At 40.1% G+C, this 24,518-nt stretch overlaps 1 protein-coding gene across 2 annotated transcripts in view; it reads left to right on the top strand.

The window, feature by feature from the left end:
• The window catches only part of ANP32B (acidic nuclear phosphoprotein 32 family member B), a 42,767-nt gene extending 21,611 nt beyond the window's left edge, over positions 1–21,156 (top strand). For both annotated transcript variants that reach the window (XM_072842059.1, XM_072842060.1), the window contains 6 exons: positions 6,899–7,048; positions 10,556–10,678; positions 16,011–16,200; positions 18,341–18,465; positions 19,678–19,747; positions 20,708–21,156. In XM_072842059.1, coding sequence (XP_072698160.1) covers positions 6,899–7,048; positions 10,556–10,678; positions 16,011–16,200; positions 18,341–18,465; positions 19,678–19,747; positions 20,708–20,775 — 726 coding nt within the window. In that variant the 3' untranslated portion in view covers positions 20,776–21,156. The remainder of the gene's footprint in view (positions 1–6,898; positions 7,049–10,555; positions 10,679–16,010; positions 16,201–18,340; positions 18,466–19,677; positions 19,748–20,707) is intronic.
• The last annotated feature ends 3,362 nt before the right edge of the window (positions 21,157–24,518 follow it).

The following is a 24,518-nucleotide window of genomic DNA, read 5'->3' on the forward strand; positions in this document are numbered from 1 at the left end:
TTAAAGATTTTGTTTATTCATGAGAGAGAGAGAGAAAGAGGCAGAGACATAGACATAGGCAGAGGGAGAAGCAGGCTCCACGCAGGGAACCTGATGTGGGACTCGATCCTGGGACTTTAGGATCACACCCTGAGCTGAAGGCAGGTGCTTAACCCCTGAGCCACCCAGGCATCCCCATTATTCCTTGTTTTGTTTTTTGTTTGTTTTAGGATTTTATTTATTCATTCATGAGAGACCCAGAGAGAGAGAGAGAGAGGCAGAGACACCAGCAGAGGGAGAAGCAGGGTCCATGCAGGAAGCCTGACGTGGGACTCAATCCCAGGACTCCAGGATCACGGCCTGAGCCAAAGGCAGACGCTCAACCGCTCAACCCCTGAGCCACCCAGGCGTCCCTATTCCTTGTTTTAAACACAAGTATGGGTGGTATCCCTGGGTGGCTGAGCGGTTTCGCGCCTGCCTTTGGCCCAGGGCGCTGTCCTGGAGTCCTGGGATCGAGTCCCACGTCAGGCTCCCAGCATGGAGGCATGGAGCCTGTTTGTCCCTCTGCCTGTGTCTCTGCCTATCTCTCTCTCTCTCTCTCTCTCTCCCCCCCCCTCTCATAAATAAATAAAAATAAATCTTAAAAAAAAAAAAACACAAGTATGCACACTTAAGAGGGGACTTACAAATAAATGTATAATTCAGATTTTTTTCCAAGCCCAAAACAGCTCTTCATATCAGGTGTGTTCTCATGGTGGAAAAATGCCTAAGATGGCATTTAAAAACCTACGAAAAGAATGGGATCACCATTTAAAAATATAGGCCAGGTTAAGAAATATTTCATACAAAATATTGTTAGTTACTTCACTGAGAACGAATTGTGCAGTGCTAGAAAATACCATATATACCACAGAAATTGGTGATATTTTCAGATGTGAAATGAGATACTGAACGAGTAGTGAGATATAATTTAGTTATATCCCAAAATGGGAAAAATACCTGTTCTTTATGCGAGGCTATCATCCTTTCATTGCACCAAACATGGCCCTCTATTGTGAGAACCTCAACAACTTAGGCTGTCTAGGGACAGCTAGCCTTGATGTTTGCTGTTCGAGTTTTCCATTCAAAGTTAGAAAGCCAGGCAGTTCCTGTGGTTCAGTGGATGCCTCTGTGGGACTCTGGTGGGCTGTGTGTGAAGACCAGGCACTCCTCACCCATAAAGAGTAGTCCTAGGAGACACTTTTCGCTTTCCCCTACTTTACATCTTTAAAATTTTTTTCAGCACAATGGGATATTCTCATTGGTTGCATAGCAACTAATTGTTTTTATTTTATAAGTATTATATCTAAATTGAGGAAAAATTAGATACAGATAAGCCAAAAATAGCAGATAAACAAAATAGGATGGGGATGCGTGCATGTTTGAGATTTCTACCTAGACATTCAGGTATATAGTCTATGGTCTTTTCTAAATAAAAGAATTGATAACTCAGAATGGTCTATAATTCCTCCATACATTCCTGCCCCCTTTACAGCAGTTATAACTGTTAAAATTGGGGAAGATTACCCAACTAGTTCCAGCCAGTTAAGTAAAATTGATTTGAGTAGCCAGGGGAGTAGGAAGTGAGAGCAAATTGGAGAGGATGAAAGAAAAATTGCTTGATTTTTTTTTTTTTTTCTTTATGGCCCCTAACACCAATCACCATAACCTGACTGCAGTATAGGTTAGATTTTTCAGTTACAAAGTGGTAGAAAATAGAACTGCTTTTCTGATGGGTGCAGAAAAATAAGAGCTAAATGGGAAATAATAATAATAGTTTTTAAGTATTTATCTTGAATTCATGCTTTAAAAAAATCTAGTTTAATTGGGAAATGAGGGATGAGTAAATTTGGTCTCTAAAGTTAAACTATCTGTCTTCAAGCAGAAGGCCAGTTAACTTTATCTTGGAACAAATGGCTCCCTGACTTGTACACACAAATGTACAAATGCCTGCCCAACCTCGCCTCCTTAGATAGTAGCTTTGGGAGGATTTGGAACATAAGGAGAAACGGACCATTTTTTCTTGATTAGAATCTCTCATTTACTCTGGGTCTAGATTGGGAGGCTATGGGATTATTAACACCCCGCCCCCCGCCCCAGCTCCCTGCCCACAGTTCTTTCCGTTGCAAGCTAGTCTGGGTCCTTCCATAGTAAGGAATAGGGCAGAGAAGGCTTAGTTTACTCAAATGCTGCTGACACAGTTCCCTGAGAGCAGACCTTTCACTATACTCCTATTAAGAACTTTATTTATTTGTTATTGGTGTTCAATTTGCCAACATCTAGAATAATACCCAGTGCTCATCCCATCGAGTGCCCCCCTCAGTGCCTGTCACCCAGTCACCCCCCCCCCCCCCCCCGCCCACCTCCCTTTCTACTACCCCTTGTTCATTTCTCAGAGTTAGGAGTCTCTCATGTTCTGTCTCCCTCTCTGATTTTTCCCACTCATGTTTTCTCCTTTCCCCTTTATTCCCTTTCAGTATTTTTTATATTCTCCAAATAAATGAGACCATATAATGTTTGTTTAGATGGGCTAGAAGAAGGTTGTTGAGTGTTGGCTTTCCAGACATGTTGTCCCTGGGCACAGCCTCAAGTAGAACCCTGTGGTCTCTGCTTTCTTCAGTAATTCCTACTCTGCTCTCTGCATATTCCCCAGTGGCTTGTCCTATTACTGTTCCTCTGGCACTCTGTTCTGGGGGTACATGTACGTTTCTTTATTGCTACTTCAGTCTTCCTGGAAAAATCCAGGGGCATGCCTTCTCTGCTGAGCCATACAATCCTCTGCCCATCTCATCCCAGTAAATTGTTATTTTCTACTCATAGAGAAACTTTAAAGGTCTCAAGTGTGCATTCCCCAAACTCTTACTCTTCCACTTATAAACCCACCTACACCAGTATCCATCCTGGCCTTCTCCACAGGAGGAGTTCCCAACCTCCAACAAGAGTAGAATGATCGTTGTAGGTGAACATCAACTTTTTAAATGTGACAATCTGTATTTTTTTATGGCTTGTCTTTTTTTGTCCCATGTTTCTTGGGGGTTGCTTATTTTTTGTCAGGGTTAAAACCGTATCCTCAAGAAAAAAGTAAATGCAAATACCTAAAATTTCCACATCTCAAGAAAGGTCACACAAATAACAGAACGGTTGGTTGCTAATTTAAATAAAGAACTTGGAACTCAATAATAGAGACTCAAATGTCTATTTTTTTCATCTAGCAATAGGTTGTGAGAAAGAATCCTGATTACAGAGGAAATTTTACATAAAAAGATATGGCATTATTTATAAAAGGGAAAATGGGAAATATATTCCAACAGGGAGGATTGTAACTTATATATGTACATACTCAATTTCTTTAGCCATTAAAAAAATATTTGGAGTTAGAGTATACTAATAGTTTTAGCTCACCTGTATTTGAAATATACAAAAAAAGACTGAATTAATATACCAAAATATTAAGTGACAAGTATTTCTTACATTGATTTGATAATGCTTGTGATCAGAAAGTGGTTCTCTTTTTATCCAAGCTTTCTATTGCTGCATCTGCTCAGTCCCCTGCAATCCTGACAGAAACCTGTAGGCAGTACTCTGACAAGCCTAGGACCAGTTTTCATCATTGAACAATTGTGAAAGCTCTTTCTCATATTGGTATAGTGGTGACTAAAACAGACATGACCTTGTCTGTCATAAAGCTTGAAGTCTAGTGGTGACTTTTAAAATGTGTATTCTTTTATTTTTTTATTTTTATTTTTTTTTTAAAGATTTTATTTATTTATTCATGATAGTCACAGAGAGAGAGAGAGGCAGAGACATAGGCAGAGGGAGAAGCAGGCTCCATGCAGGGAGCCCGATGTGGGATTCGATCCGGGGTCTCCAGGATCGCGCCCTGGGCCAAAGGCAGGCGCCAAACCGCTGCGCCACCCAGGGATCCCAAAATGTGTATTCTTTTAATAGATTAATATTATCATCATTGTAATGCTAAATAAGGCTATATAGGAAGGTCTCCTAGCCACTCACTTTTCTCTTCCTGAGAGATTTTCTGTACATATAAGAAAGTGAATGTGTGGTCTATACATAAATAGAACATCCATTCTGCATATTTTTGTCCCACAGTGTATCCTGGAAATGAGTCCTGTGTTGATGGGCTTTGAAATTGTTTTCTAATTTTTTCAGTCCTTTTCTCAGTAACTTCTTGTGCCTTATTTCAGAAGCCTTTACAGGTGTTGGAAACCAGTTGGTACCCATTGGTACCACTCCTTAATTCTTCTCGAGTCGTCTTTGTGCATTCCCCAAGGTTCTGTCCTTGGTCCTCTTTTTAGGGAATCCATCCTTTCCACTCTTGTTTCTGCCCTGATGATACCAAATACAGAACTGCCGACCCTCCTCCGCACTCCAGACCACATCCTGTTTTCTGGGGATACTTGCACCCGAACATCCTGAGGGAACCTCAGCTAAGTATCCCTCATGGTATTCATTTCATCTGCCCCTCAGAAAGCTGTTCCCTACACATTTCCATGTAGCCACATGGCTCCTGTTTCTCTAAGCCAGACCTCAGTTCCCCTCCATCACTTCCACACCCAGCAACTAAACCTGTAGTTTTGAACCATTTGACATCTTTTTTCCTTCCCAGTTCCTTCCTCTTGATTCCTATTCTGCTGTTTGGTTCAGCAAACCTGTTTTAACTCACATTTGAATCTTTATGGTAGTTTTTGATGACCCTAGTTAGAGTGGAATTTTACCAGTTGGAAGAAATATCCAAGAGGTGATTTCACCCAGTGAGCTGGGAGGCAATATGGCTAACTCTGATCCCTCTTTACTTGGGTTTTGGAATATTAGTGTCATTCTGTATAATAATTTGGATTCTCTGTCAGATAAAATCATAGAAAATCCCCCAAACCAAATGAGAACATTTTAGTTGTATTTCTGTATTAGATGTGTGGACAATCACAGTTGACTTTATTTTTATGGTTGGTTGGTTTTACTTTTTTCTTTTTTTAAATACAAAAGGAATACATGCTTATGAAAAGCTCAGCACAAATATGAATTAACGGCAGAGGTCCCTGTCATTCTCTTTCTCCCTTTCCCCAGAGGTTCCTTTTTTAGCATTTAGTACATTTCAGGTGCTACTCCTCTGCAGCTCCACGCAGTGGATACCGTTACCTCCACAGATAAAGAGCTGAGGCACAGAGAGGTTAAGTGACTTTTCTGAGGTAACACAGGTTGTAAGTGGCAGAGCCAGGATATGATGTCAGGCATCTGTTTCTAGAGCTCACTTCTCACTTGACACCTTAACTTTCAGATGTGCTGTTTGCCCCAGAAAGGGGGAAAATGGCAGAGGTGTGTAAAGAAACCTGGAATGAAGTAAAAGATGTATTTGGCCTACATGCATCCTAACTAAAACCAAGGCTTAGGAGGAGGAAGTAAACAGGGTAGTGAGAAGTAGTAAAGAAGCAAGTGAGAAGTTGTGGTGTTGTGGGTATCACTGACTCCAAATCTGTTTCCTTCTCTGTAAATGGGGCGAGGGTGTGGTGGTGTGAAGAATACGAAGTTCTCCCTAAATGATAGCAATTACTAGAGTAGTATCCTTGGATTTTACATGGGAGGATGAAGGTATTATTAGCTCATAGTCTCAGTTTAGAAATATGAGCATCTCCCATATACATGCTTGATTAATGCTGTTTCACGTGGTAGATTGACTGCAAGAGTGCTTTTGGCCGTTAAAGCTAATTTGCATCACTGTTAAGTGACCAAAAAATGTGCTTAAAAGTTGGAAGTTTCAGAGTCAACCACAGAACAAGAATGGAAGTAGGTATTATTATGGTAGTTACTCATGCAGTAGATTGTTTATTCATTAGTATTTAGGGATGCCTGGGTGGCTCAGCGGTTGAGTATCTACCTTCCGCTAAGGGCATGATCCCAGTCTGGGGATCGAGTCTTGCGTCAGGCTGCCTGTGAGGAGCCTGCTTCTCTTCTCTGCCTATGTCTCTGCTTCTCTGTCATGAATAAATAAGATAAAATCTTAAAAAAAAAAAAAATCAGTATTTAAAATCATGGGGTACCTGGCAGGCTCAGTCTGTAGAACATGTGACTCCATATGGGGGTTGGGAGTTCAAGCCCCATGCTGAGTTGTAGAACTTTAAAATAATAAATAAAAATAAATAAAATCTTCAGATGTGATTGCCTTGAATGGATTGGAAGTCTGAATTTCAGGACCCACAAAGAGATTTTATGGCCTGAAAAGGGAACCTAATTTAATGTCTAATAGTTTTCTTTCCTGAAAATACCTTTCTCACATGTAACCCAAATTGATCTTTGAGTTAAGGCCTCTTGCATCTTGACCCTTTCTAATTGTCAAGAGAATCTTAGTAAAGATTAATAAAACCACAAGTGGAAATGTATAGTGCAGAAACATGTTGCCAAAATCTCTTAGGGATTTGATAGGAAAAGTAAAGATTTCCTCTTTTCCTTGTGTCAGTCCCCTGGGCCTTAAGGGAGACTCAGCGGCAGGGTTGGGGGATGGAGGAAGCTTCTCTGCATTTATAGTTAAAGCTGCCTCTTGGGCTTTAACAGATTTGGGAAAAAGAATAAGGAGGATATAGTTTCTTCACTTATTTTAAGGATTGTAGTTCTGTCTCTGGGAAGTAAAGAGTTTAAATCTTTATACCTTGGTGTAACATTCTATCCTTGGTATCTATTAGTGTATTGTTACTAAAGGCTTAATCATTTTTCATTTATTTATAACTGTGATCTAGGTCTAAGTAGAGACTGTCCCTGTATGTGGGTGTTTTTGCTGGATGTTTATGATTGTAGTTTTTGCTATGTTCTTTGTTTTATGTATGTTTTTGAAAGTTTGTCTTTTTCTTTTTTTCCCCATTGTCATCCATAGGTTCGAGAACTTGTCCTGGATAATTGCAAATCAAATGATGGGAAAATTGAGGGCTTAACAGCTGAATTTGTGAACTTAGAGTTCCTCAGTTTAATAAATGTAGGCTTGATTTCCGTTTCAAATCTCCCCAAACTACCTAAATTGAAAAAGGTAAGTACTTTTTCTTGAGCAATAAACAAGAGAACATTCTGAGAAGGGAAACATACATGATTTTACCCCTAAGGAAGAAGTTAGTGTAGCAGAAAACACATAGCCTTTGGACCCGGGCATACCTGGGATTGAATTCCAACCCCACCAGTTCTCTGATGGGTGATCTTCTGCAGGTTACTTAATCTCTCTAAGGCTCAGTTTCCTCACCCGTAAACTGGTGATACCACCCAACCTTACAGAATTGCTGTGATGTTTAGAAATAATGCATGTATGCTCGATAAATAGTGGTTATGAAGAATAATTTTTTTTGTGAATAAGCTATTACTTATTGATTGCTATACATTGTTTATAATGTTAGCTGGGTTTTCTCCTTTAGTATGCTCTGGTTTAGGAACTGCAGGTGTCTCTCACTCTCCATGTTTTATGTTTGTTGATTAAGGGTGAGTTTCAATAAAGAATTTGCAGATTTGTAGTCTATGATAATTCAGACCCATTGTGTAATTTTAAATGACTAGAAAGTTAAAATGTGTTGTGACTGCAAGAATTCATTGTAACAAAGCTGCTGTATTTCCCTATCTTAGCTGATGGCTCATTGTTAGCATTTTATTGGTCTAATTATAAACCAATTACTATCCACCTGCCTCTCTCCAACTGCCAATTTTAAAAAACACTCAAGAAAAATGTTTTCTCATCTTCTTGTACTTGTAACTGTCTCGAAGCTCCAGAATGCCAAAACTGGAAGAAGCTTTGCTCTTCCAGCCTTATCCCTTATTTTATAGGCACAGGAATAGATGCAGAAAGGTACGATAATTTGCCTAAAGCCACCTACAAAAGAGGTTAGTACTGTAGCAAAAACTAGAACCCTTATCTCCTGTTTCCTAAATGAATGCCTTTTCTATTACATAATAAAAAGTATGTGTAAGTATAGCAAACTTTTCTACTGTTTTGATATTCCCTTTCTTAGGGAATTTAAGCAAAACTTTTATCCAAAGGTATACATAGAAATCTATAATCAGATTTAGGCAAAATGCAGGTAGGCTGTTCCAGTAGCTTGCTTAAGTCCTGAGAGGAAATTGTTTTGGGTTAAGTACATGAATTAAAAACGATAAGCTGTTTTTACTTATTTGCCTTATTTAGGCAAGAAATGCTCAGGCAGTCCTTATGAGTTTCAGGTAACTTAGCTTCCTATCAGAAAGAATAATCCTGTTATATTTTAAATTGGTAAATTATTCCTTTCTGCTAAGCAGCTACTTTAGAGGTTCAGGTGTAATCCGTTTATATTTACATGGGTTATTTGTGACACCGGGAGCTCTGATTAGCCCATTAAACAACAGTTGACTTTAAACAACGGATGACTTTCTAGCTTGTATCTGCATAAACTTGATGCTAGTATGATCCTAGTGTGTATTTTGTGTTCTGGTTTTCCTGGTATCCTGATAGATTTTCTTGATTTGCTGTGGTCTGTGTACTATCAGACTTATTCAGAGGAGAAGTGGATCAGTGACCCATCTATATAGAGGCTTTATCAAATCCTTCTGAAGTCTTGTTAATCACTTGTAGAGTTAGGGAGGAGTGATCTACAAATCAGACTTAAAAGGCAGATAAGACATGCTCACAACTGATACTTTCTTCCTACCCTGAGCACAGATTGTTTTTTAATAAGAAACAGTTTCTGAATGAAATCTTGGTGTGTAAATGTCACAGGTTTCCTAAATTTACACATATGATTTCATTTCACAATGCCACTAAGTGCTTCGGCAGATTGCCTTTTATCTCTACTCCCTAAGATACTCATGTTGAAAGGATACGAATATTACACATGTGTGATATTCTAACCAACCAAGGGAAGTGGTCTCTGTTTCTGTTTTAATTTACTAAAATCTCAAGAAAGCTAAAACTGGAGTCTTTGTTGATTATAGACTCGTATTTTTTTTTTTAATAAGGATTATTTATTAGAGAGCGTGAGCCTGAGCAGAGGGAGGGGCATTGGGAGAAGGAAAAGCAGACTCCCTCCTGAGAAGGGGGCCCACTTCAGGACTCGATTCTGGGACCATGATCTGAGCCAAGGGCATACACTTAACAGACTGAGCCACCCAGGTGCCCCCTAGACTTGTATTTATAAATCTAGAATGTGACTAGATAATTTGGAATATGCTATGGGCAGGAAAAAATGTTGTGAAATGATGCATTTCCTCTGAAATATTTAGTAACACCTTAAGTAGAAGACCTGAGTTTTTTAAACTCATTCTTTCAACAAATATTCAAGTTTTTAAAAGTGCCTCTGTTCTGCATCATGTAGTTCATTTCACTGCATACCAAAGACTAAAAATTACATGAAATTTTCATGCTATTCCAAGTACATAGCATAGTAGGAAGGGTGAATTCTTTTGAAGCTAGCCTGCCTGGCTTCAAGTCCTTGGTCACTCTGTAACTGGTCACTCTGCAACTGTGTGATCTAGGGTAGGTTATAGAGTTATAGTTCATTTTCCTCATCTGTAAATGCAGATAATAATTCTATCTACTCCACAGGGTTATCGCAAGAGCAGATAATAAGCTCATATATTTCAAGTGCTTCAAACAGTGCCCCGCACTTATGGCCTGTGTAAGAGTTAGATGCGGTTGCCATTGTGTTGGCACTTAAACTAGAGAATTGAAACCAGTTGTGCGGCCTGAGTTTTCTCATCTGCAAAATGAAGAGCTTGAATTATATGCTCTCAACTGTCTAATTTTTCCAGGCTCCGATTTCTTTCACTTCAGATTCGAATTCCATGGTGAAGGCTCATTCCTTCATTGGCACACCACTCACTGTGCTACTTGACCTGCCGCTAAGAAATTAGAGTAGGTTCTTATAAAGGCTAGTGCCGGCTTTTTGCAAGAAGTGGCCTCCTCCTGGGAGTTGGTTTCAGCAACCCTGAAGCTATTGCCCCACTCAGTTTCCTGAGGTCATGGAGCTTCTTTAAGGGCTTGTTTTGGGACCCATGCCACTCCTATAGCCTTCAGAGCGACACTCCCGGGTGGTTTCCAGGTATAGAACCTTACGATGTGTCAACTCTACAGAACCAGATTAGGTTTCAAGTGGGCATAGTGAGCTTTGCTTGGCACGCGGGATAAGCTGCTTAGAATGCACAGACCATTTACCCTTCCTGGCAGGTATAGACTATTGGAACTTCTCAAAGAATTCTAATTTGCTTTGACCCACTTTTTAGGTTAGAAAATGGATTCACTGATGTTAGGGGCCAGATCTTGAGCAAACTATTATAATTAGCAGCTGGTTAAGGAAATGCAGCTCTTCTTATCCATCCTGTTTCTCCTCCTCTCCTAAAATGTTCTTAGGACCTGTAGACTACTTATCTGGATTTAATTAAACAAAATGAACAAACATGCCCTAATAGGAACAGAGTTTATTTGATCTTGATAAGTATTTAAGAACTATATTTGCTACTTAAAATGCCTTAATGATGTGTTTCTCTGTGTGTATTTGTATGTATGTTGTATATTCTCTTGCAGCTTGAGCTCAGTGACAATAGAATCTTTGGAGGTCTGGACATGTTAGCAGAAAAACTTCCAAATCTTACACATTTAAACTTAAGTGGAAATAAACTGAAAGATATCAGCACCTTGGAACCTTTGGTAAGTAAGTGATAACTTGGAAACCAGGACTTATTGGTCATTTTCATTTTCATATTTCTTTATAGTGAGGGAAATGTTTGGAAATAATAATCAAGAAGGTGGTGGTTGTTATTATAATACTTGTAGAAATTTTAAAGATCAGGGCCTCTCTAGTTATGTGTTCCTGTGGCTTTGCTCTCCCTGCCTGATACTGTAGTGGTTTCCTTCAAAGGGGAATTCTTTTCTTTTTTTTTCCTTTTTAAGTTTCATATATTCACCAAAGACTTAAACATTTATCTTAATTTTTTCCCCCTCAAACTGGCCAGGCAATTCTATACTTTTATAAAAAAAGCTATTCATACTGGATGGCATATCTGAATTATAGATGAATTGTAATCATATATGAATTAGAGTCCAAGGACAGCTCCAATAAGTTTAGGTCTTCCGATTGATCTTGTGCCCCAGCTAGATCACTGTTGCCTTAAGTTTGCATGGGAACCCCAGAATCCTTAGTCTTCCTCCTGGGATAAGCTATAAAAAGTTAAGTGCCAGTTGGGTTACAGGCTTACTGTGTGACCTTGGGCAAATTGCTTCTTCTCTCTGGGCCTCAGTTTCCTCACTTATGAAGCAGGGAGGATAATAAGCTCTGCCTTTTCTTAGGAGTTCTGAGACTAAAATAAAGTAATGTGCTTAACTTAATTTGTAAGTTGGGAAGCCTGTGCTAATGGGGGTACAGTCCACGTGTAAGCTGTAGGGCAGAAAAGAGCTGGATGGAGAGGTTAATATAAGGTATGGAGCAGCTTCACAGGCTCTTCTGTGTAGCTGCCACCTGGAAAGTACTATGAATTGAAGATTGTTAAGTGACTGATTTCTCTAAATGTGACATTCTATAAATTTGGCATTGAGACCGAATTCCATTTTGATAAGGCGAATAGAACTCCCAACTTGTTTCATACTATCCAAAGAAGCCTATGGGTTTTCTGTTTTTACGTATAAAGTCAGTGTTTCCATTTAATTCATCTTGTAAACATATTGGGAGAGGGTTATACAAGCAGATAGGAACTGTCTCAGGGTCCAGAAGAGCAAAACCCAAGAGGATAGGCATTTTTTCTACTATATCTATTCTGATGTCACAGTATATTAAAATATTTGGATTTCACCTAACTTGTACAGAATGCTGTTGATATTTCAAGGGAAGATAGAGTTAATTTGTGACTTCTTTTAACAAAGAGGATTTCCTGCCAGAACTATAGCATCTTTTACCCCCAATCAATAATTAAGGCTCTGCTCCAATGTAGGTTAAATTGCCTTTATCAAATCCCTTTATTTATATATTTCATTAAGTGGGCTACATTTTAGCTCCTATTTCTCAAATTCTGGGAGTCTCTAACCTTTGCATCTTGTATTTGCCCCTTTTTTGGATTATAGGTACATCCAGATACTTGGGCTCCTTCCTTTTTGCTAGTTCTTTACCTCTAAACCAATCCTTGTTTCCAATGTTTAAGTAAACATTTGAGTTTTGCTGTTTTTAAGGACATTAACATTTGCCGATTGTATACTCCTATAACCCAGACTGTCCCCCTTTTAGAGATGAGGAAACCAAGTTCAGAGAGCTTAAATAATTACTCAGTGGCCACAGAATAAATTATAAAGTTGAGATTCAAATCCAACTCTGCCATTCTTTCCACTGCTTTTGGGACCTGTTCTTTTACCTACATATGTATTCCATACCCAAATTGACATTAAACTGGGAATTACAAAAGGAGCACTAAATTAAGTGCTGGTGTCTCCCAGTTAGACAGGCTACCTTGAGCCTTTCTTTATTGTTTAGATATCAATGGTAGGCCTATTGATTCAGGGTCACCGTGAGCCTAACAACCCCTTTTTTCCTGAACAGAGTGTCATGCAGTACCTTCCCATGTGGGATCACTGGCCTGTTGCCTAATTCTCATGGCAACTCAAGTCCTCTTTGATGCTTCACCCAGAAGCCTTTGTCAGTGTCCTAGCACACAGAGGCAGAGCAGAAGCAAACGTTGTACGGGAGTTGTTTTCTTGGGCATTCCTGACCTGGTCCATGATGTATGAGGGCTCTTTGGTAGCTGTGAAAGTCTTGGTCCCCCAGGACAGTGAGAATGGGAAATAATCATTGTTGTATTTACCAGTTTTGGAGGATCTGCTGTGTACCATACACTGTAGTAGATGCTTTATGTATTCTGTTTCATTAGTAATCCTCAAAAAACATTTCTACAAAGAGAAAAGAAATAACATGGCCCTCATTTTACTCACGAGGAAGCTGAGGCTTGGGAGAGTCTGAATCCCTTGTCCAGAGTCACACACTTAGCTAGCCAGTGACATAGCCACAATGCTGCATACCCAGGGGCATCTAGAAAAGCCTGAGCTCCCACCGTTCTCCTGAACTTACTTACTGTTCAGGTGCTTGAGGGTGTTAGGTAGGTCTCCTGAAGTTGTCTCTTGGAATAAAATAAAACTGTAGGAGAAGGTGAAGTGGGGGGAATGTTGGGTCCATTTTGTCTTCTGAAAGTATTCTTCAGTGGGAACAACACCATCCTCATCCTCATTAACCACGTACATTTTGAACACCGTCTACTTTGAGCCCAGTTCTTAAAGTCAATGCAATGATGTGAATGCCTCTGCTTGCTACAGGGACATTAATCGAGAGACAAAGAAGGCATCAATTCAAACTTCCTTGGACACCTTTTTTAAGAGACCTGGGCCATCCAAACCATCCCCCAAAGCCCTTCTAAATTCTAAGAAGGCAAGCAAAATTATTGTTAATAAAATGTTTAATGTTTATTATGGCTAGCCTATTAGTTTTAGGCCAAATTTCTGGTATGGTAGAATTCTGATTTTTGGGGGTGTTTTTGGTTTTGATTTTTTTTTGTTTTTTTTTTTTTTTTTTTTTTTTTTTTTTTAAAGCAGTATTTTCACATTACATCGGGATCCTAATAATCTGTGGGTAGTATATTTTGGGCCTTAAAGCACAATTTTATTACTATAAACAATTCTAGAGTACTACAATTACTTGGAATTTTGTTGTTTATTTGCTTTCACTTCGTTTACTAGCAAACTGTTTGGCATGTTTGAATTATTAATAACGGGTCCTTTCCTGAGGTAGCCAAAAATGTCACAGATTCGTGGAGTTTCAAAAATAGGTGGGCATTGGAGGCCCTGTGGCCTGGAACTATAGGAGGGGCCTGAGGCACTGTAGAGCTTGAAGGATCGGGGGTTGTATGCATTTTTGTGCATCCATTCCTAGGGAATAATTTTGAGAAGTAAATGGCTCATTCCCTTGAGTGAAGAATTTTTAGACTTTGGGAAAGCTGCCTAAATTTACTTGTGGTCATATTTTAGCTGGTATAGAGTCAACCTTTTTGGGAAGAGAAAAGAGTTCCCAGTGTGCCAGCTAGTTGTCTGGGGTGGTGTTTCAACATTTTCTCCCTCTTTGGCAAGAAGGCCTACCTGGGCATCTGGAGGTCAGGGCCTGCCCAGTAGGGAACTAATCTGAAAGCAACACAACATAAAAGCAGCTCTCCCTGTGATTAGAAGGGCTGGGGACAGCTTTCTTAAGACCTCAGGAGACTAACTTACATAAGCACATTATTTGATCCACAAACTCTTGGATCCTTATACATTGGTGTTTTGAGGAGTGCGTTTGCCTGTTGCCATAACCCTGCTCTGTGTTCCCTGCCTGCCTCTCTGTTCCCAAGGGCTGCTCAGTGAAAATAAAACAAGTGGTGGGAACCTCTTCTTTGACCAGGAAGATGGAGATTCTCTAAGTGCAGGGGTCAGCAGCCCTTCTTCTACAGGGCCAGATGATAAGATCCTATAGACTTTATAGGCCATACAGTCTGTCAGTGCTGCCAATATTCTAGGGCAAGATATTCTTCAGAGCACATAAACAAATGAAGTGGCTATGTTACAATAAAACTTACTTTACAAAAACAGGCAGTGGACCAGGATGGGCCAATTATATTTTGTCAAGCCTTGCTTAGGGTGAAGATTTTTAAATCATTTTGTAACTCTTTGGAATCACTAAGATACCTCAATCCTGAAGGCAAGGTTTTTTTCATCTGCATTTCTTCCTGGGTCCTTGTGAATGTTAAAATAGTTTTCCCAGTAAAGCATCAAAGCCTTTAAACAATTATTTTTTTTTGCAACTTCATGTGGAGAGCCTCTTAATTTTTTGTTTCAGTCTTGATATCTCAAGACTTGAATACCAAGCCTTTTCTCCTGATTCAGAACCCTTAAAAGTGACATTTATGAAGCTATATGCCCTCCAGGCTCATTGACCTTTTTCTAGAGGGCACCAGGCTACATATTGATGTTTTATGTTTGCTTTTTTAAGCACTTGCCCCTCTTTTTCCTAAGAGGGTCTGCTGTTACTTCCTGCTGCTCTCTCCTACTTGCTTGTAATATACTACTATCTCTGTCCTCCCAATGTCTCCCTTCACCCTTACTGACAACCTACTAGAGTTTGATTGAAATACTAGTACGTGGTTGTAAAAGCAAATGAATCTGAGTAAAATACATGGACATTTTCTTACCCACTTTGTTACTCAGAAAACTTTCCTCAGCCCAGGCTTTCAGATCTCAACTATGTTGTGTTTTGTATTTTAGATAGATTAAACCAAAGTTCTAAACAAATGAGCTATTGCAGCAAAATTTCAGGGTATGGTAAAATCAGAAGAGTTTTACATCAGAAAGGTCCCAAATTTAAAAAGAGTATTGTTTGTCTCCTTCTGAAGTTTCAACTCTGCATGCCCCTTCCTTTTCCCCAGCCTGTACCAATCCTCTCTTCCTGGAGAATAACTGTATCACTACACTTCTTACTTTATTATATGCCATTCTCTAGTGTTTCACATCTATGTCTTTGAATAGAAATCTCAAGTACCTCAAGATTGAATTGATTAATTGAATTTTTTTTCCCCATCTGGCCACCCCAGAGCATTGAAGACCAGTTCTTTTGGCCATTTGATTACTTGAATGTTAAAACTTAGTTTTGAACTAAATTTATTAAAACTCTTATTTGTCTCATATTGTGAAAAGATCCAGTTTGGTATTTTCCAAATTCATTTTTCTTAAAACTACTTACTAATATTGCTGGAAAAGGACAGTTCTCTGAGAAGGTAAATGCAGAAGGTAGATTGTATAAGCTAAATCTAGTGGCCTACTATAAAGTTTGCAAAGGACTTGAAATGTTTTCCTGTGTTTAAAGCTGAATTGGTAGCAGCTAAATGAATACAGTGCCTAGAATTTTACGTCTTCAGGAGATGGGTTTTGTTGCTGGTGTTCCTTTGATTTAGAAAGTATGTTTCTTGATCCTTTTCTTCAGAAAAAGTTGGAATACCTGAAAAGCCTGGATTTGTTTAACTGTGAGGTTACTAATCTGAATGACTACCGAGAGAGTGTCTTCAAGCTCCTGCCCCAACTGACCTACCTGGATGGCTATGACCGAGAGGATCGGGAAGCCCCTGACTCAGATGCCGAAGTGGATGGTGTGGATGAAGAAGAGGAGGATGAAGGTGAGGGGGTGTAACATCCAGAGAACCTAATTTCTGCCTATCAAAGGTCATGATAAAGCTATTGAATGTTTTTGTCATTGAAAAAAATAATATCCATGCGTGTAGGCATTTCCATTAAATTTGGAGCTAGGACCTCTGTTTAATTTTAATAAATTCTTAGAATGTTGAAGCCTTCAAATGATTCCACATAAAAATGGTTAGTTAATTAGTCTTGATTTTGGAGGCTGTGTGCCCTAACACACTGAAATATTTGTAGTTTCACAGTTTACTAAAAGGACTATCATCTTGTGTCTCCCTGCCATGTTCGTTGCTCCCTTTTCTTGGTTACTGTCTGACTTAATTCTTAGAAACTTTGCTTTGTCAACACTTCCAGATTGCATGTCCCAGTGCCCAGAAGCTAGTAGGTTAGGTTCCTGTGTGTGAAAGCACCTCCTTGCTTACCTCTTTTGTCGTCTTTCACTCTCTGTTATCCTTGTCTCTTTCAATTATGCTATGTTCCTCTGGGGTAGGAACGGTCTTTTTCATCTTTATTCACAAGGCCGAGCACTTCATAGATAACTAGGGATCTGTCTGTTAGAGCCAAATGTAAATAAAATAGCTTTCTTTACTGATGGGCTTGTGCTTTTTCCTTGCACCATGACTCACTGTCTCTGAGCCACTCAGATAAAGAGTTTCTCGCCTCTCCAGTGGCTTAAAGGAAGCAGAGTGATCAGCTTTCACATAAGTCAGCATGAAGAAAAGTTACTCCTAACATTCATGATGTTGCTGGAATTTATGGTTTTGCTGTATTTTTTTTTAAGATTTTTAAAAATTTATTTATGATAGACATAGAGGCAGAGACATTATTTTAAATGTCTTTTCTTTAAAGATAAAAAAAAATGGTCAAGAAAAGTTGAGGAAAACATTAGGTAACTTGGGTGCAGTTAAGGTGTAATACGCTGGCAGCATCTTTGCAGATTTATGGCAGATTTGAGATGGTAAAAAATGATGGGATGTAGGATGGTAAAGTGGACACAGACTAGGATGTCTCAATTTGTTTAAGATGTTCACATCACTTACTCCCTTCACTGAAGGTTCTCAGTTATTCCTGAAAACACTCTTTTATCTATTTAAGTTTACCTTAAACAGGTTGAATGGCCATGTATGCAAGAGCCTGTAAGGAAATTCCTTGGAGGGTGGAGAGCAGCTCAGTCAGGCAACAAATTTGAGCATTTTTTATGTGCCAAGCATCATGGAATATAATTTTGAAAAGAAAACCCAGACATGGCGCACGTCCTCTTGGTGTTTACGGTCTACTGAGAAATGTTACATAAGCACAAGTGAGTAAAGCCTGTGATAATGGATAAGTGTCAGGTGCTCATGTGAGAGCATATTAGGAGGCCTGGTAAGTCTGCTTGAGGAAGTGACGTTAAGCTGAGAACCAAAGGTTTGAATCTGTGTTAGCCAAGGGAGAAGAAAGGGAAGAATGCGCAGAGGCTAGGAAGCAGGGCAGCGCTGCAGGCTCCCAGAGCAGGAGAGGTAAGAACTGCTTGTCTCTGGCCCTGCACCAGGAGGTGGAATAGAGACACGGGTGCAGGTGACAGAGCCAGCCCCTTTCTCCACCCACCCTGACCCTCCCATCACAGGCTGCTTACCACTGTTTGTCAGGTTCCCCCTCTGGCTTCTGGCTTTGTGGCAGTACCCTTACCTCAGAGAAGGAGCTCCTTGTCATTTATTTGGTGGGTAGGGGGTGTGGTAACTTTTTGCTGTGGAAAATTTCAGACAAAGATAGAAATAATGTAAAATTAACTTTCATGTTCTCATCATTGAGCTTCAACGATTACTGGTTTTATAGGTGCCCAACCCCTACCCACGCCCCCTTTCCTTATCTTGAAGCAAATTCCAGAGATTCTATCCTTTCATCAGGAACTGTTGCAGTGCACAGCTAGTCCATCAGTACTCTTGGCCTCCAGATGTAAAGGGACCCTGGTGGACGAAGGGACTGAGTTGCAACCAGCTGGGAGGACAGGGACAAGTGCAGTGCCTGGGTTTCCCAGGCATTGAGGTAGCTCAGCATTTGTCCGGCCACCAACTGAAAGCGCCCTGGCACTTTAGCAGGTGTGCCTTCAGGGTTACTTAATGAATTCCTTTGGACTTGCAGAAGGAGAAGATGAGGAGGATGAGGAAGATGAGGATGGTGAGGAGGAAGAGTTTGATGATGAAGAGGATGAAGATGAAGATGAAGATGTAGAAGGGGAAGAGGATGAAGACGAAGTCAGTGGAGAGGTTGGTGCAAATGTGTTTGCAGCTCTGTTTCCTATTTGTAGTTGAAAATGTGGAAGGTTTTTTTTTTTTTTTTTTTTTTTAAGAAAAAGTAAAGGCTTCTGATGAAAATAGTAAACTTGTAAATAGACTAATAACAGTCTGATTGGTTTCCTTTTTGTCCACCTTTTAGTAAATTCTAAGTAGAGTGCTTACAGGGTACTAATTAGACATGGTACTTGGCTCTGCGGGTAAAGTTTTGACCTTTTAACTTATTGGGAAGAAGTAATGAATTGAGTGTAGTGTCATTTCCATAGGGTGAGAAAACTGGAAATGTTGAGAACTGGTGGTATGTCTGTCCCTTGGTTGTGTTGAAGGGAAGGGTATGTTTACCAAGCCTGAACTTGTTCTCGTATGTTCAGCTTAATTCAGTAAATACATCTTCTGCCTGCTGTTTTAAAGAGTTGAGGACGCAGAGTTAAACAATGTGGTCCTGCCTTGAAAGAGCAAGTAGTCTAGTTTATGGGCAACCCAGTGATACAATATCTATGAGGAGTTGAATGTCGTAGAAGGACAGGAGAAAGGAGTGACTTGATTTTGACAAACCTCAAGGAAATTGTCAAAACAGGCAAAGAAAATAAGATATCAAAAAGCACATTGCTTTGTAGTAGGAAAAAACTAAGGCTGAGCAGTTTGTGCAGTCTCACAGGTAATAATGAAATCAAGTTCCTAAAAGAATCTTTTTGTAAGAATGGGAATATAGAAATTCTGTTTTGAAATTCAAGATTTTAAAATCACTTCTCGAATTATCCATTATAAATAGTATGCTAATTAAACATGTCTGACAAAATGCTTACTTCTGAAAAGCAGTTTTTTGTTTTTAATTTATCTATTTGACAGCACAAGTGGGGTGGGGGGACTAGGAGAGGGAGGAAGCAAGTTTCCTGCTGAGCACAAAACCAGACATGGGGCTTGATTCCCTGGACCCTGAGATGACCTAAGCTGAAGGCAGACACTTAGCCAGCTGAGCCACCCAGACGACCCTGAAAAGCAGTTTTTAAAGAAAATCTTAATTTAAGCTTATTCAGAAAAATGAACAGATTTCAGGACATTAGATAAAGATAATATTAAAAGTTTTCTCCTTGATGAATTGTTAAATTTTTTGGCAAATTATCTTTTTCTCTGTACTTCTCATCTTGGCAAATTAAGCTAATAGAGCTGTTTACTATTCTTTAGGAAGAAGAATTTGGACATGATGGAGAGGTTGATGAAGATGAAGATGATGAGGATGAAGATGAAGATGAAGGTGGGTATGATGTATGCACTTAGGTCCTCCTCAGTTAAAAACACAAGAAAATGTCTGTTAATTTAGATTGTGAAACTACAGAGAACAAAAAATTCTCTTTGCCTTGGTGGCTTTCACAGTGGCTTATGTAGCACTGTCAGTGCACCTATGCTGGCCCAGATTTCCTGCTCTTCAGTGACTGATAATGCCTCTCTGCAGGTGCGAGGCCACCCACAGTCCCACACTTGGAGTATGTTTTTAGACCCCATCATTTGGGTTACTTCCAGATATGAGATTTCTGGTTTTGGAATTCTTTCACTAAAGTCTAAAATAACTAGATCATAACTTTTGCAGAATGTATAAATAGCACCTTTACAACTTTATTACTGTTATTTCTTAAGTTCCCTACCACAGCTAAAACCAGTGAAACCTCTATTTATTTATTACTCATTGGAAGTATAGATTCATACACCTGGGCGGGTTTAGAGTACCAGATTATTTGCTTTGCTTTCCATTGGTTCCTGCTTTCTCAGCATCTGTTCTCTGTGCCACGCATTGAACTAAATTTGCACTGAAGGTAGGGTTCAGTACCTGCCTTCACTTCAGGGAGCTTTTTGGAACATCCTGCAGTTTAGGTAATTTCATTGACATAGCCATGAATTTTTACTAGTTGGGGAAAAAACCTTTTGAGTTAATATTCATTTGCTACAATTTGAGTCAACTTAAAGACAGCAAATTAAAATGGAGAAAACTGCGTTAACTTTGCTATCATTTGAGATGCTACGGTGCATTTTGACTTTCGTTCAATGGTCTCTGCTTTTTTAGTTAATATCTCTTAAAATCGGCAATCTCCAATCTAATCAAGATTACAATTTTTTAAGTCTCCCAACCATCAGAAGTTCATTGTTGTTACCTCTGTTAGCAGTAACTTAGGCAAATACCTTTCCAGTTGTCTCAAAGTGAATTTTTGTTGTTGTGCAGAGGAGGAAGAAAGTGGGAAAGGTGAAAAGAGGAAGAGAGAAACAGACGATGAAGGAGAAGATGATTAAAACCCCAAATAACTTGCAAAGAAAGAACTGTTCAGTATTGGTTGGACTGCTCATATGGATTTGGTAGCTGTTTAAAAAAAAAAAAAAAAGGTAGCTGTGATACAAACCCCAGGACACCCACCCACCCAAAGAGCCAAAGAATAGTTCCTGTGACATTCCACCTTCCTCTATTTAGCCCCTCTTGGAAATTCACCACCAAGCTTGGGGACTTCACCCCACAAAATTGTAAGCGTTGTTAGGTTTTCGTGTCAGACTTGCTGTAGCGTGGAGAGTTGTGATTGGTGAGCCAGCCATTGTGGCTTCCAGTTACACCGAGACTGTAACAGCATTTTTACTTTCTGTACAACAAAGAAGCTTTGTAAATAAAATCTTAACATTTTGGGTCTGTTTTTTCATGCTTTTCTTTTCTTTTTAATGAAATTTTTTTACATTAGGACATTTTATGTGTCAACTGCCAAAAAAGTATTTTTAAGAATTTAAGTGAAATAAACACGTTCCTCTTTGGTAAAGCCTAGTTGTATGCTTACATTTTTAAATTAGACTTTAATTGTAAGCTCATGTGAAAACACTAAAGAACTGGTTTCTATGACATTTTTATATTAATGGTTGTTGAGGGGAAATGCACAAGTATATAGGATCTTTGGACACTTAAATCTGATTCTCCTCCTTTCTCTACTGTGGGAGTAGGCTTTTTAAAACGTTTGAAATTCCGTGCTCTAGAGCCCCTGAAAGCCAGGAAAATTGTTAGACTAAAGTAATAGATGAATTAAGAAAAAATAGGACAGTATAAAGGAAAAGCATTAATACTGGTTTCTGGGAGATCCTAATTCTAATTCTGCCTCTGCCACTAATTTCCTGTGTGACCTTGTGTTGACCTCTGGATCACCTCCCAATCTGTAAAATTGAGGGGGTGTGACCAAATGGCTTCTGAAGTCTCTTGTAGCACTGATGGTCTGTGACCCTCCATGACAGGAAGGTCTGAAGAAAAAAAATGGGCTTTGCATCAAGGCTGAAACATGTAGGGTTTGACTGACAAGTGAACAGAGTATGGTTTGTTATCAAGACAGGCGTGCTAAGGAGGAATGACATGTGAAAAGCCTTGCCAAGGAAGCGGGTAGGCACTGCCCAAGGTCAGCTTGGCTTTTCCAGAAGATGGAAATTTTCTCTATTCTTAAGGGGATTTGGGGGAGGGGTAAGATGTTCTGCAGTTTGTGTGTTCAGTGGTTCAACCATTTAATAGATGTGTGACTTTGTTGATATTTTTTATAGTAGAAGATTTAAGGATTGTTTTAGTAAATCTTCATTGGAATGAGTATAGGGGTCTTATGCATAAAAGTAGTGTTAAAGATTGGAATCTAATTTGAATTTATATCTAGAAAAAGTTATGTAGTGTCAGTGGCGCCCCCAAACAGTGTGTACTTTAAAATTGAAGTGTTTGGGCTTTAGGGTTTGCTTTTTGCAAAGGAAATTCCAAAAAAGTTAAATTGGATTTCTGGTTTAACAGGTACTAAATTTTTCTCAGCCACAAGGCCTTTGCCATTTGGCAAATCTTAGATACATTATAAAGCAGTTTCTTCTGTAGCCAAGTTTTGCATGTATTGCCAAATATCCAACAGTAACTTTGGATGATTGTTTTCTTGCTTTTTCATGTTAACAGAACTTTCCAATATCTACCAGGCACCTAGGCTGGGCCAGTTTCCTTGGTGGGACAAGAGGGAGAGGGCTGGAGCAGAAACAAGCCAGCTGTTGGGTGTTCACAGTAACTAGTAGGAAGAGAAGATAGACAGGAGTGATACTTACTAGGACCTGTAACTAGAGGTCCGGTAAGTGTTAGGGGGAATTCAGAGGCTGGAAAGGAGCATCAAACTGGAAGGATTGGGGGTGTCTTCTAGGAAGGAAAATATTTGAGTTGCACATGCTGCGGATACAGATTTAGAAATAGGCTTTAGAAAAGGCCTGGGGAAAGGAGGCAGGAGCGTGACAGAGCAGGGGTCTGAGGTGAGCAACTACTGAGTACATTTAGGTTCAAAGGGGCAAGTTTGCCCAAAGGGTGGGAAATGCAGGAATGGCAGGTGAGACTGCAGTGGTAATTTGGGACCTTCTAGAGGGCCTTTGAAGGTTCAACCTTTATTGGGCATTCACTTTGTCACTTTGACCTGCTACATGGGGCCAGTGATGTCTAGGAAATTATCAAGCCAGGTTTTCATTTCTATCCTATTTTTCTTCTAAAATGGGGTTTTCCAGAAGGCTTTGACATGCTGACTTCTGGGAGGGCCTTGAGGCTCAGCTGCTCTTGACTAAAGACTATTTTTAAATTCTTGAGAAGCAAGCTTTTTGATGATGTCACAGAGTGGACCATATTTCTGGAGTTGTCTCCCATCTGAAGGAGGCCCTCGGAGTGGGTTTGCTTCTAGCTTTTGCAGTGAATGAATTATAAACTGTCTAAGCTGGTTGGGGACTATGTTGGGCTAGATAGCTGGTGCAGGGTGGGTGCGGGGTAGGAGTGTCTTTCACACACCTGCTCCCCAGCCACAGCAGCTGCTCTTCCTGTGTGATATGTTGGAATGTCATTGCACCTGAATCATTTCTCCTTTAAAAATAAAAGAATCCATACTCATTGTACAGATGAGGAAACAGGTACAGGAGAATGTGAGTCAAGGACTGGCCCGAGGTCCCTGGTAAAAGTTAAAGAACCCAGGCTAGAAACCACATGGCCCTGTTTTCAACTTGGTGCTCTTACCTTCAGTTGACTCATTCAGCTCCAGGAATCCAAGCCCAGGAGTGCTGGCTACTTCTGACGGGAGTGCAGAGCATTTTGTGAGAGGTACTAGCTGCCACCCCCATTACCACCATGGGGACTCCTGACTAGTGCCCGCATGAGGGTAGCTACGGCAGAGTCCACATTTCCATTCTGGCCTTCTATTTGGCGCTACCCTACCCCCAGAGAAAGGTGAGATCAACCACGAGAGTAGTTCTACCCTTAGGCTATGACCTTCCCTTTTCTCCAGCCCTGTCAAGTGGTGCTGACATCAATTTTAATGAGGCGGATGATACCGCTGTGTTGACAGTTTGAGAAGGGAGTCAAGTTACCAGCTGACTTAGACTTAAGCTTAGGTCGGCCAAAGAGTTGGCTCTGCAGGAAAACCATCAAGATTGCAGCAAGTGTAGAAATTCTTCCCAGAGCCAATTAGGTCAGCCTCATAATCTCTGACCAAGTATCTTATAACTTGTCCCAGGGATGTTGAGAGGGCATACAGAAAAAAGGAAACTACCCTTGGAGTTAACTCTGTCTGATAGAAGGGACTTCACCCCACGTCAGGAGGAGTTTGTGAGGGGTGGGGGTGTTCGTTATGGCCCGGCTCCACCTCAAACCTGGAGAAGCAGGAGTGGAGTGTGGGGAGGAGGGCTTCACTGAGAATCCAGAATTCTGTGTTAGCTCTAGCTTGGCCACTGGCTGGTATTTGACTCCCCTCCACTGCCACTCCCTCCTGTGAGTCTCCAGTTCCTCAATGGAAACTATGGGGCCTGAGCTAAAGGAGTTTAGAGTTCTGTTCTGGCTGTACAAATCTAAATGGGATACACTCCAGGTTCTATGCAGCAACAGGGACACTAGTAGTTACTCATGCTTTACTCCCCATTACCCCAGAGCCCTTCTGAGGAGTAGCAAGGGTTTGTTTGGGCTGGTGGAGTAAAAGGGCTACAGCAGTAGCAGGAGACCTGTGAGGAGGCTGTTAACAGTTATC

Source organism: Canis lupus, chromosome 10 (genome assembly GCF_048164855.1).
Source record: "Canis lupus baileyi chromosome 10, mCanLup2.hap1, whole genome shotgun sequence".
In the NCBI taxonomy this organism is placed as follows: domain Eukaryota; kingdom Metazoa; phylum Chordata; class Mammalia; order Carnivora; family Canidae; genus Canis; species Canis lupus.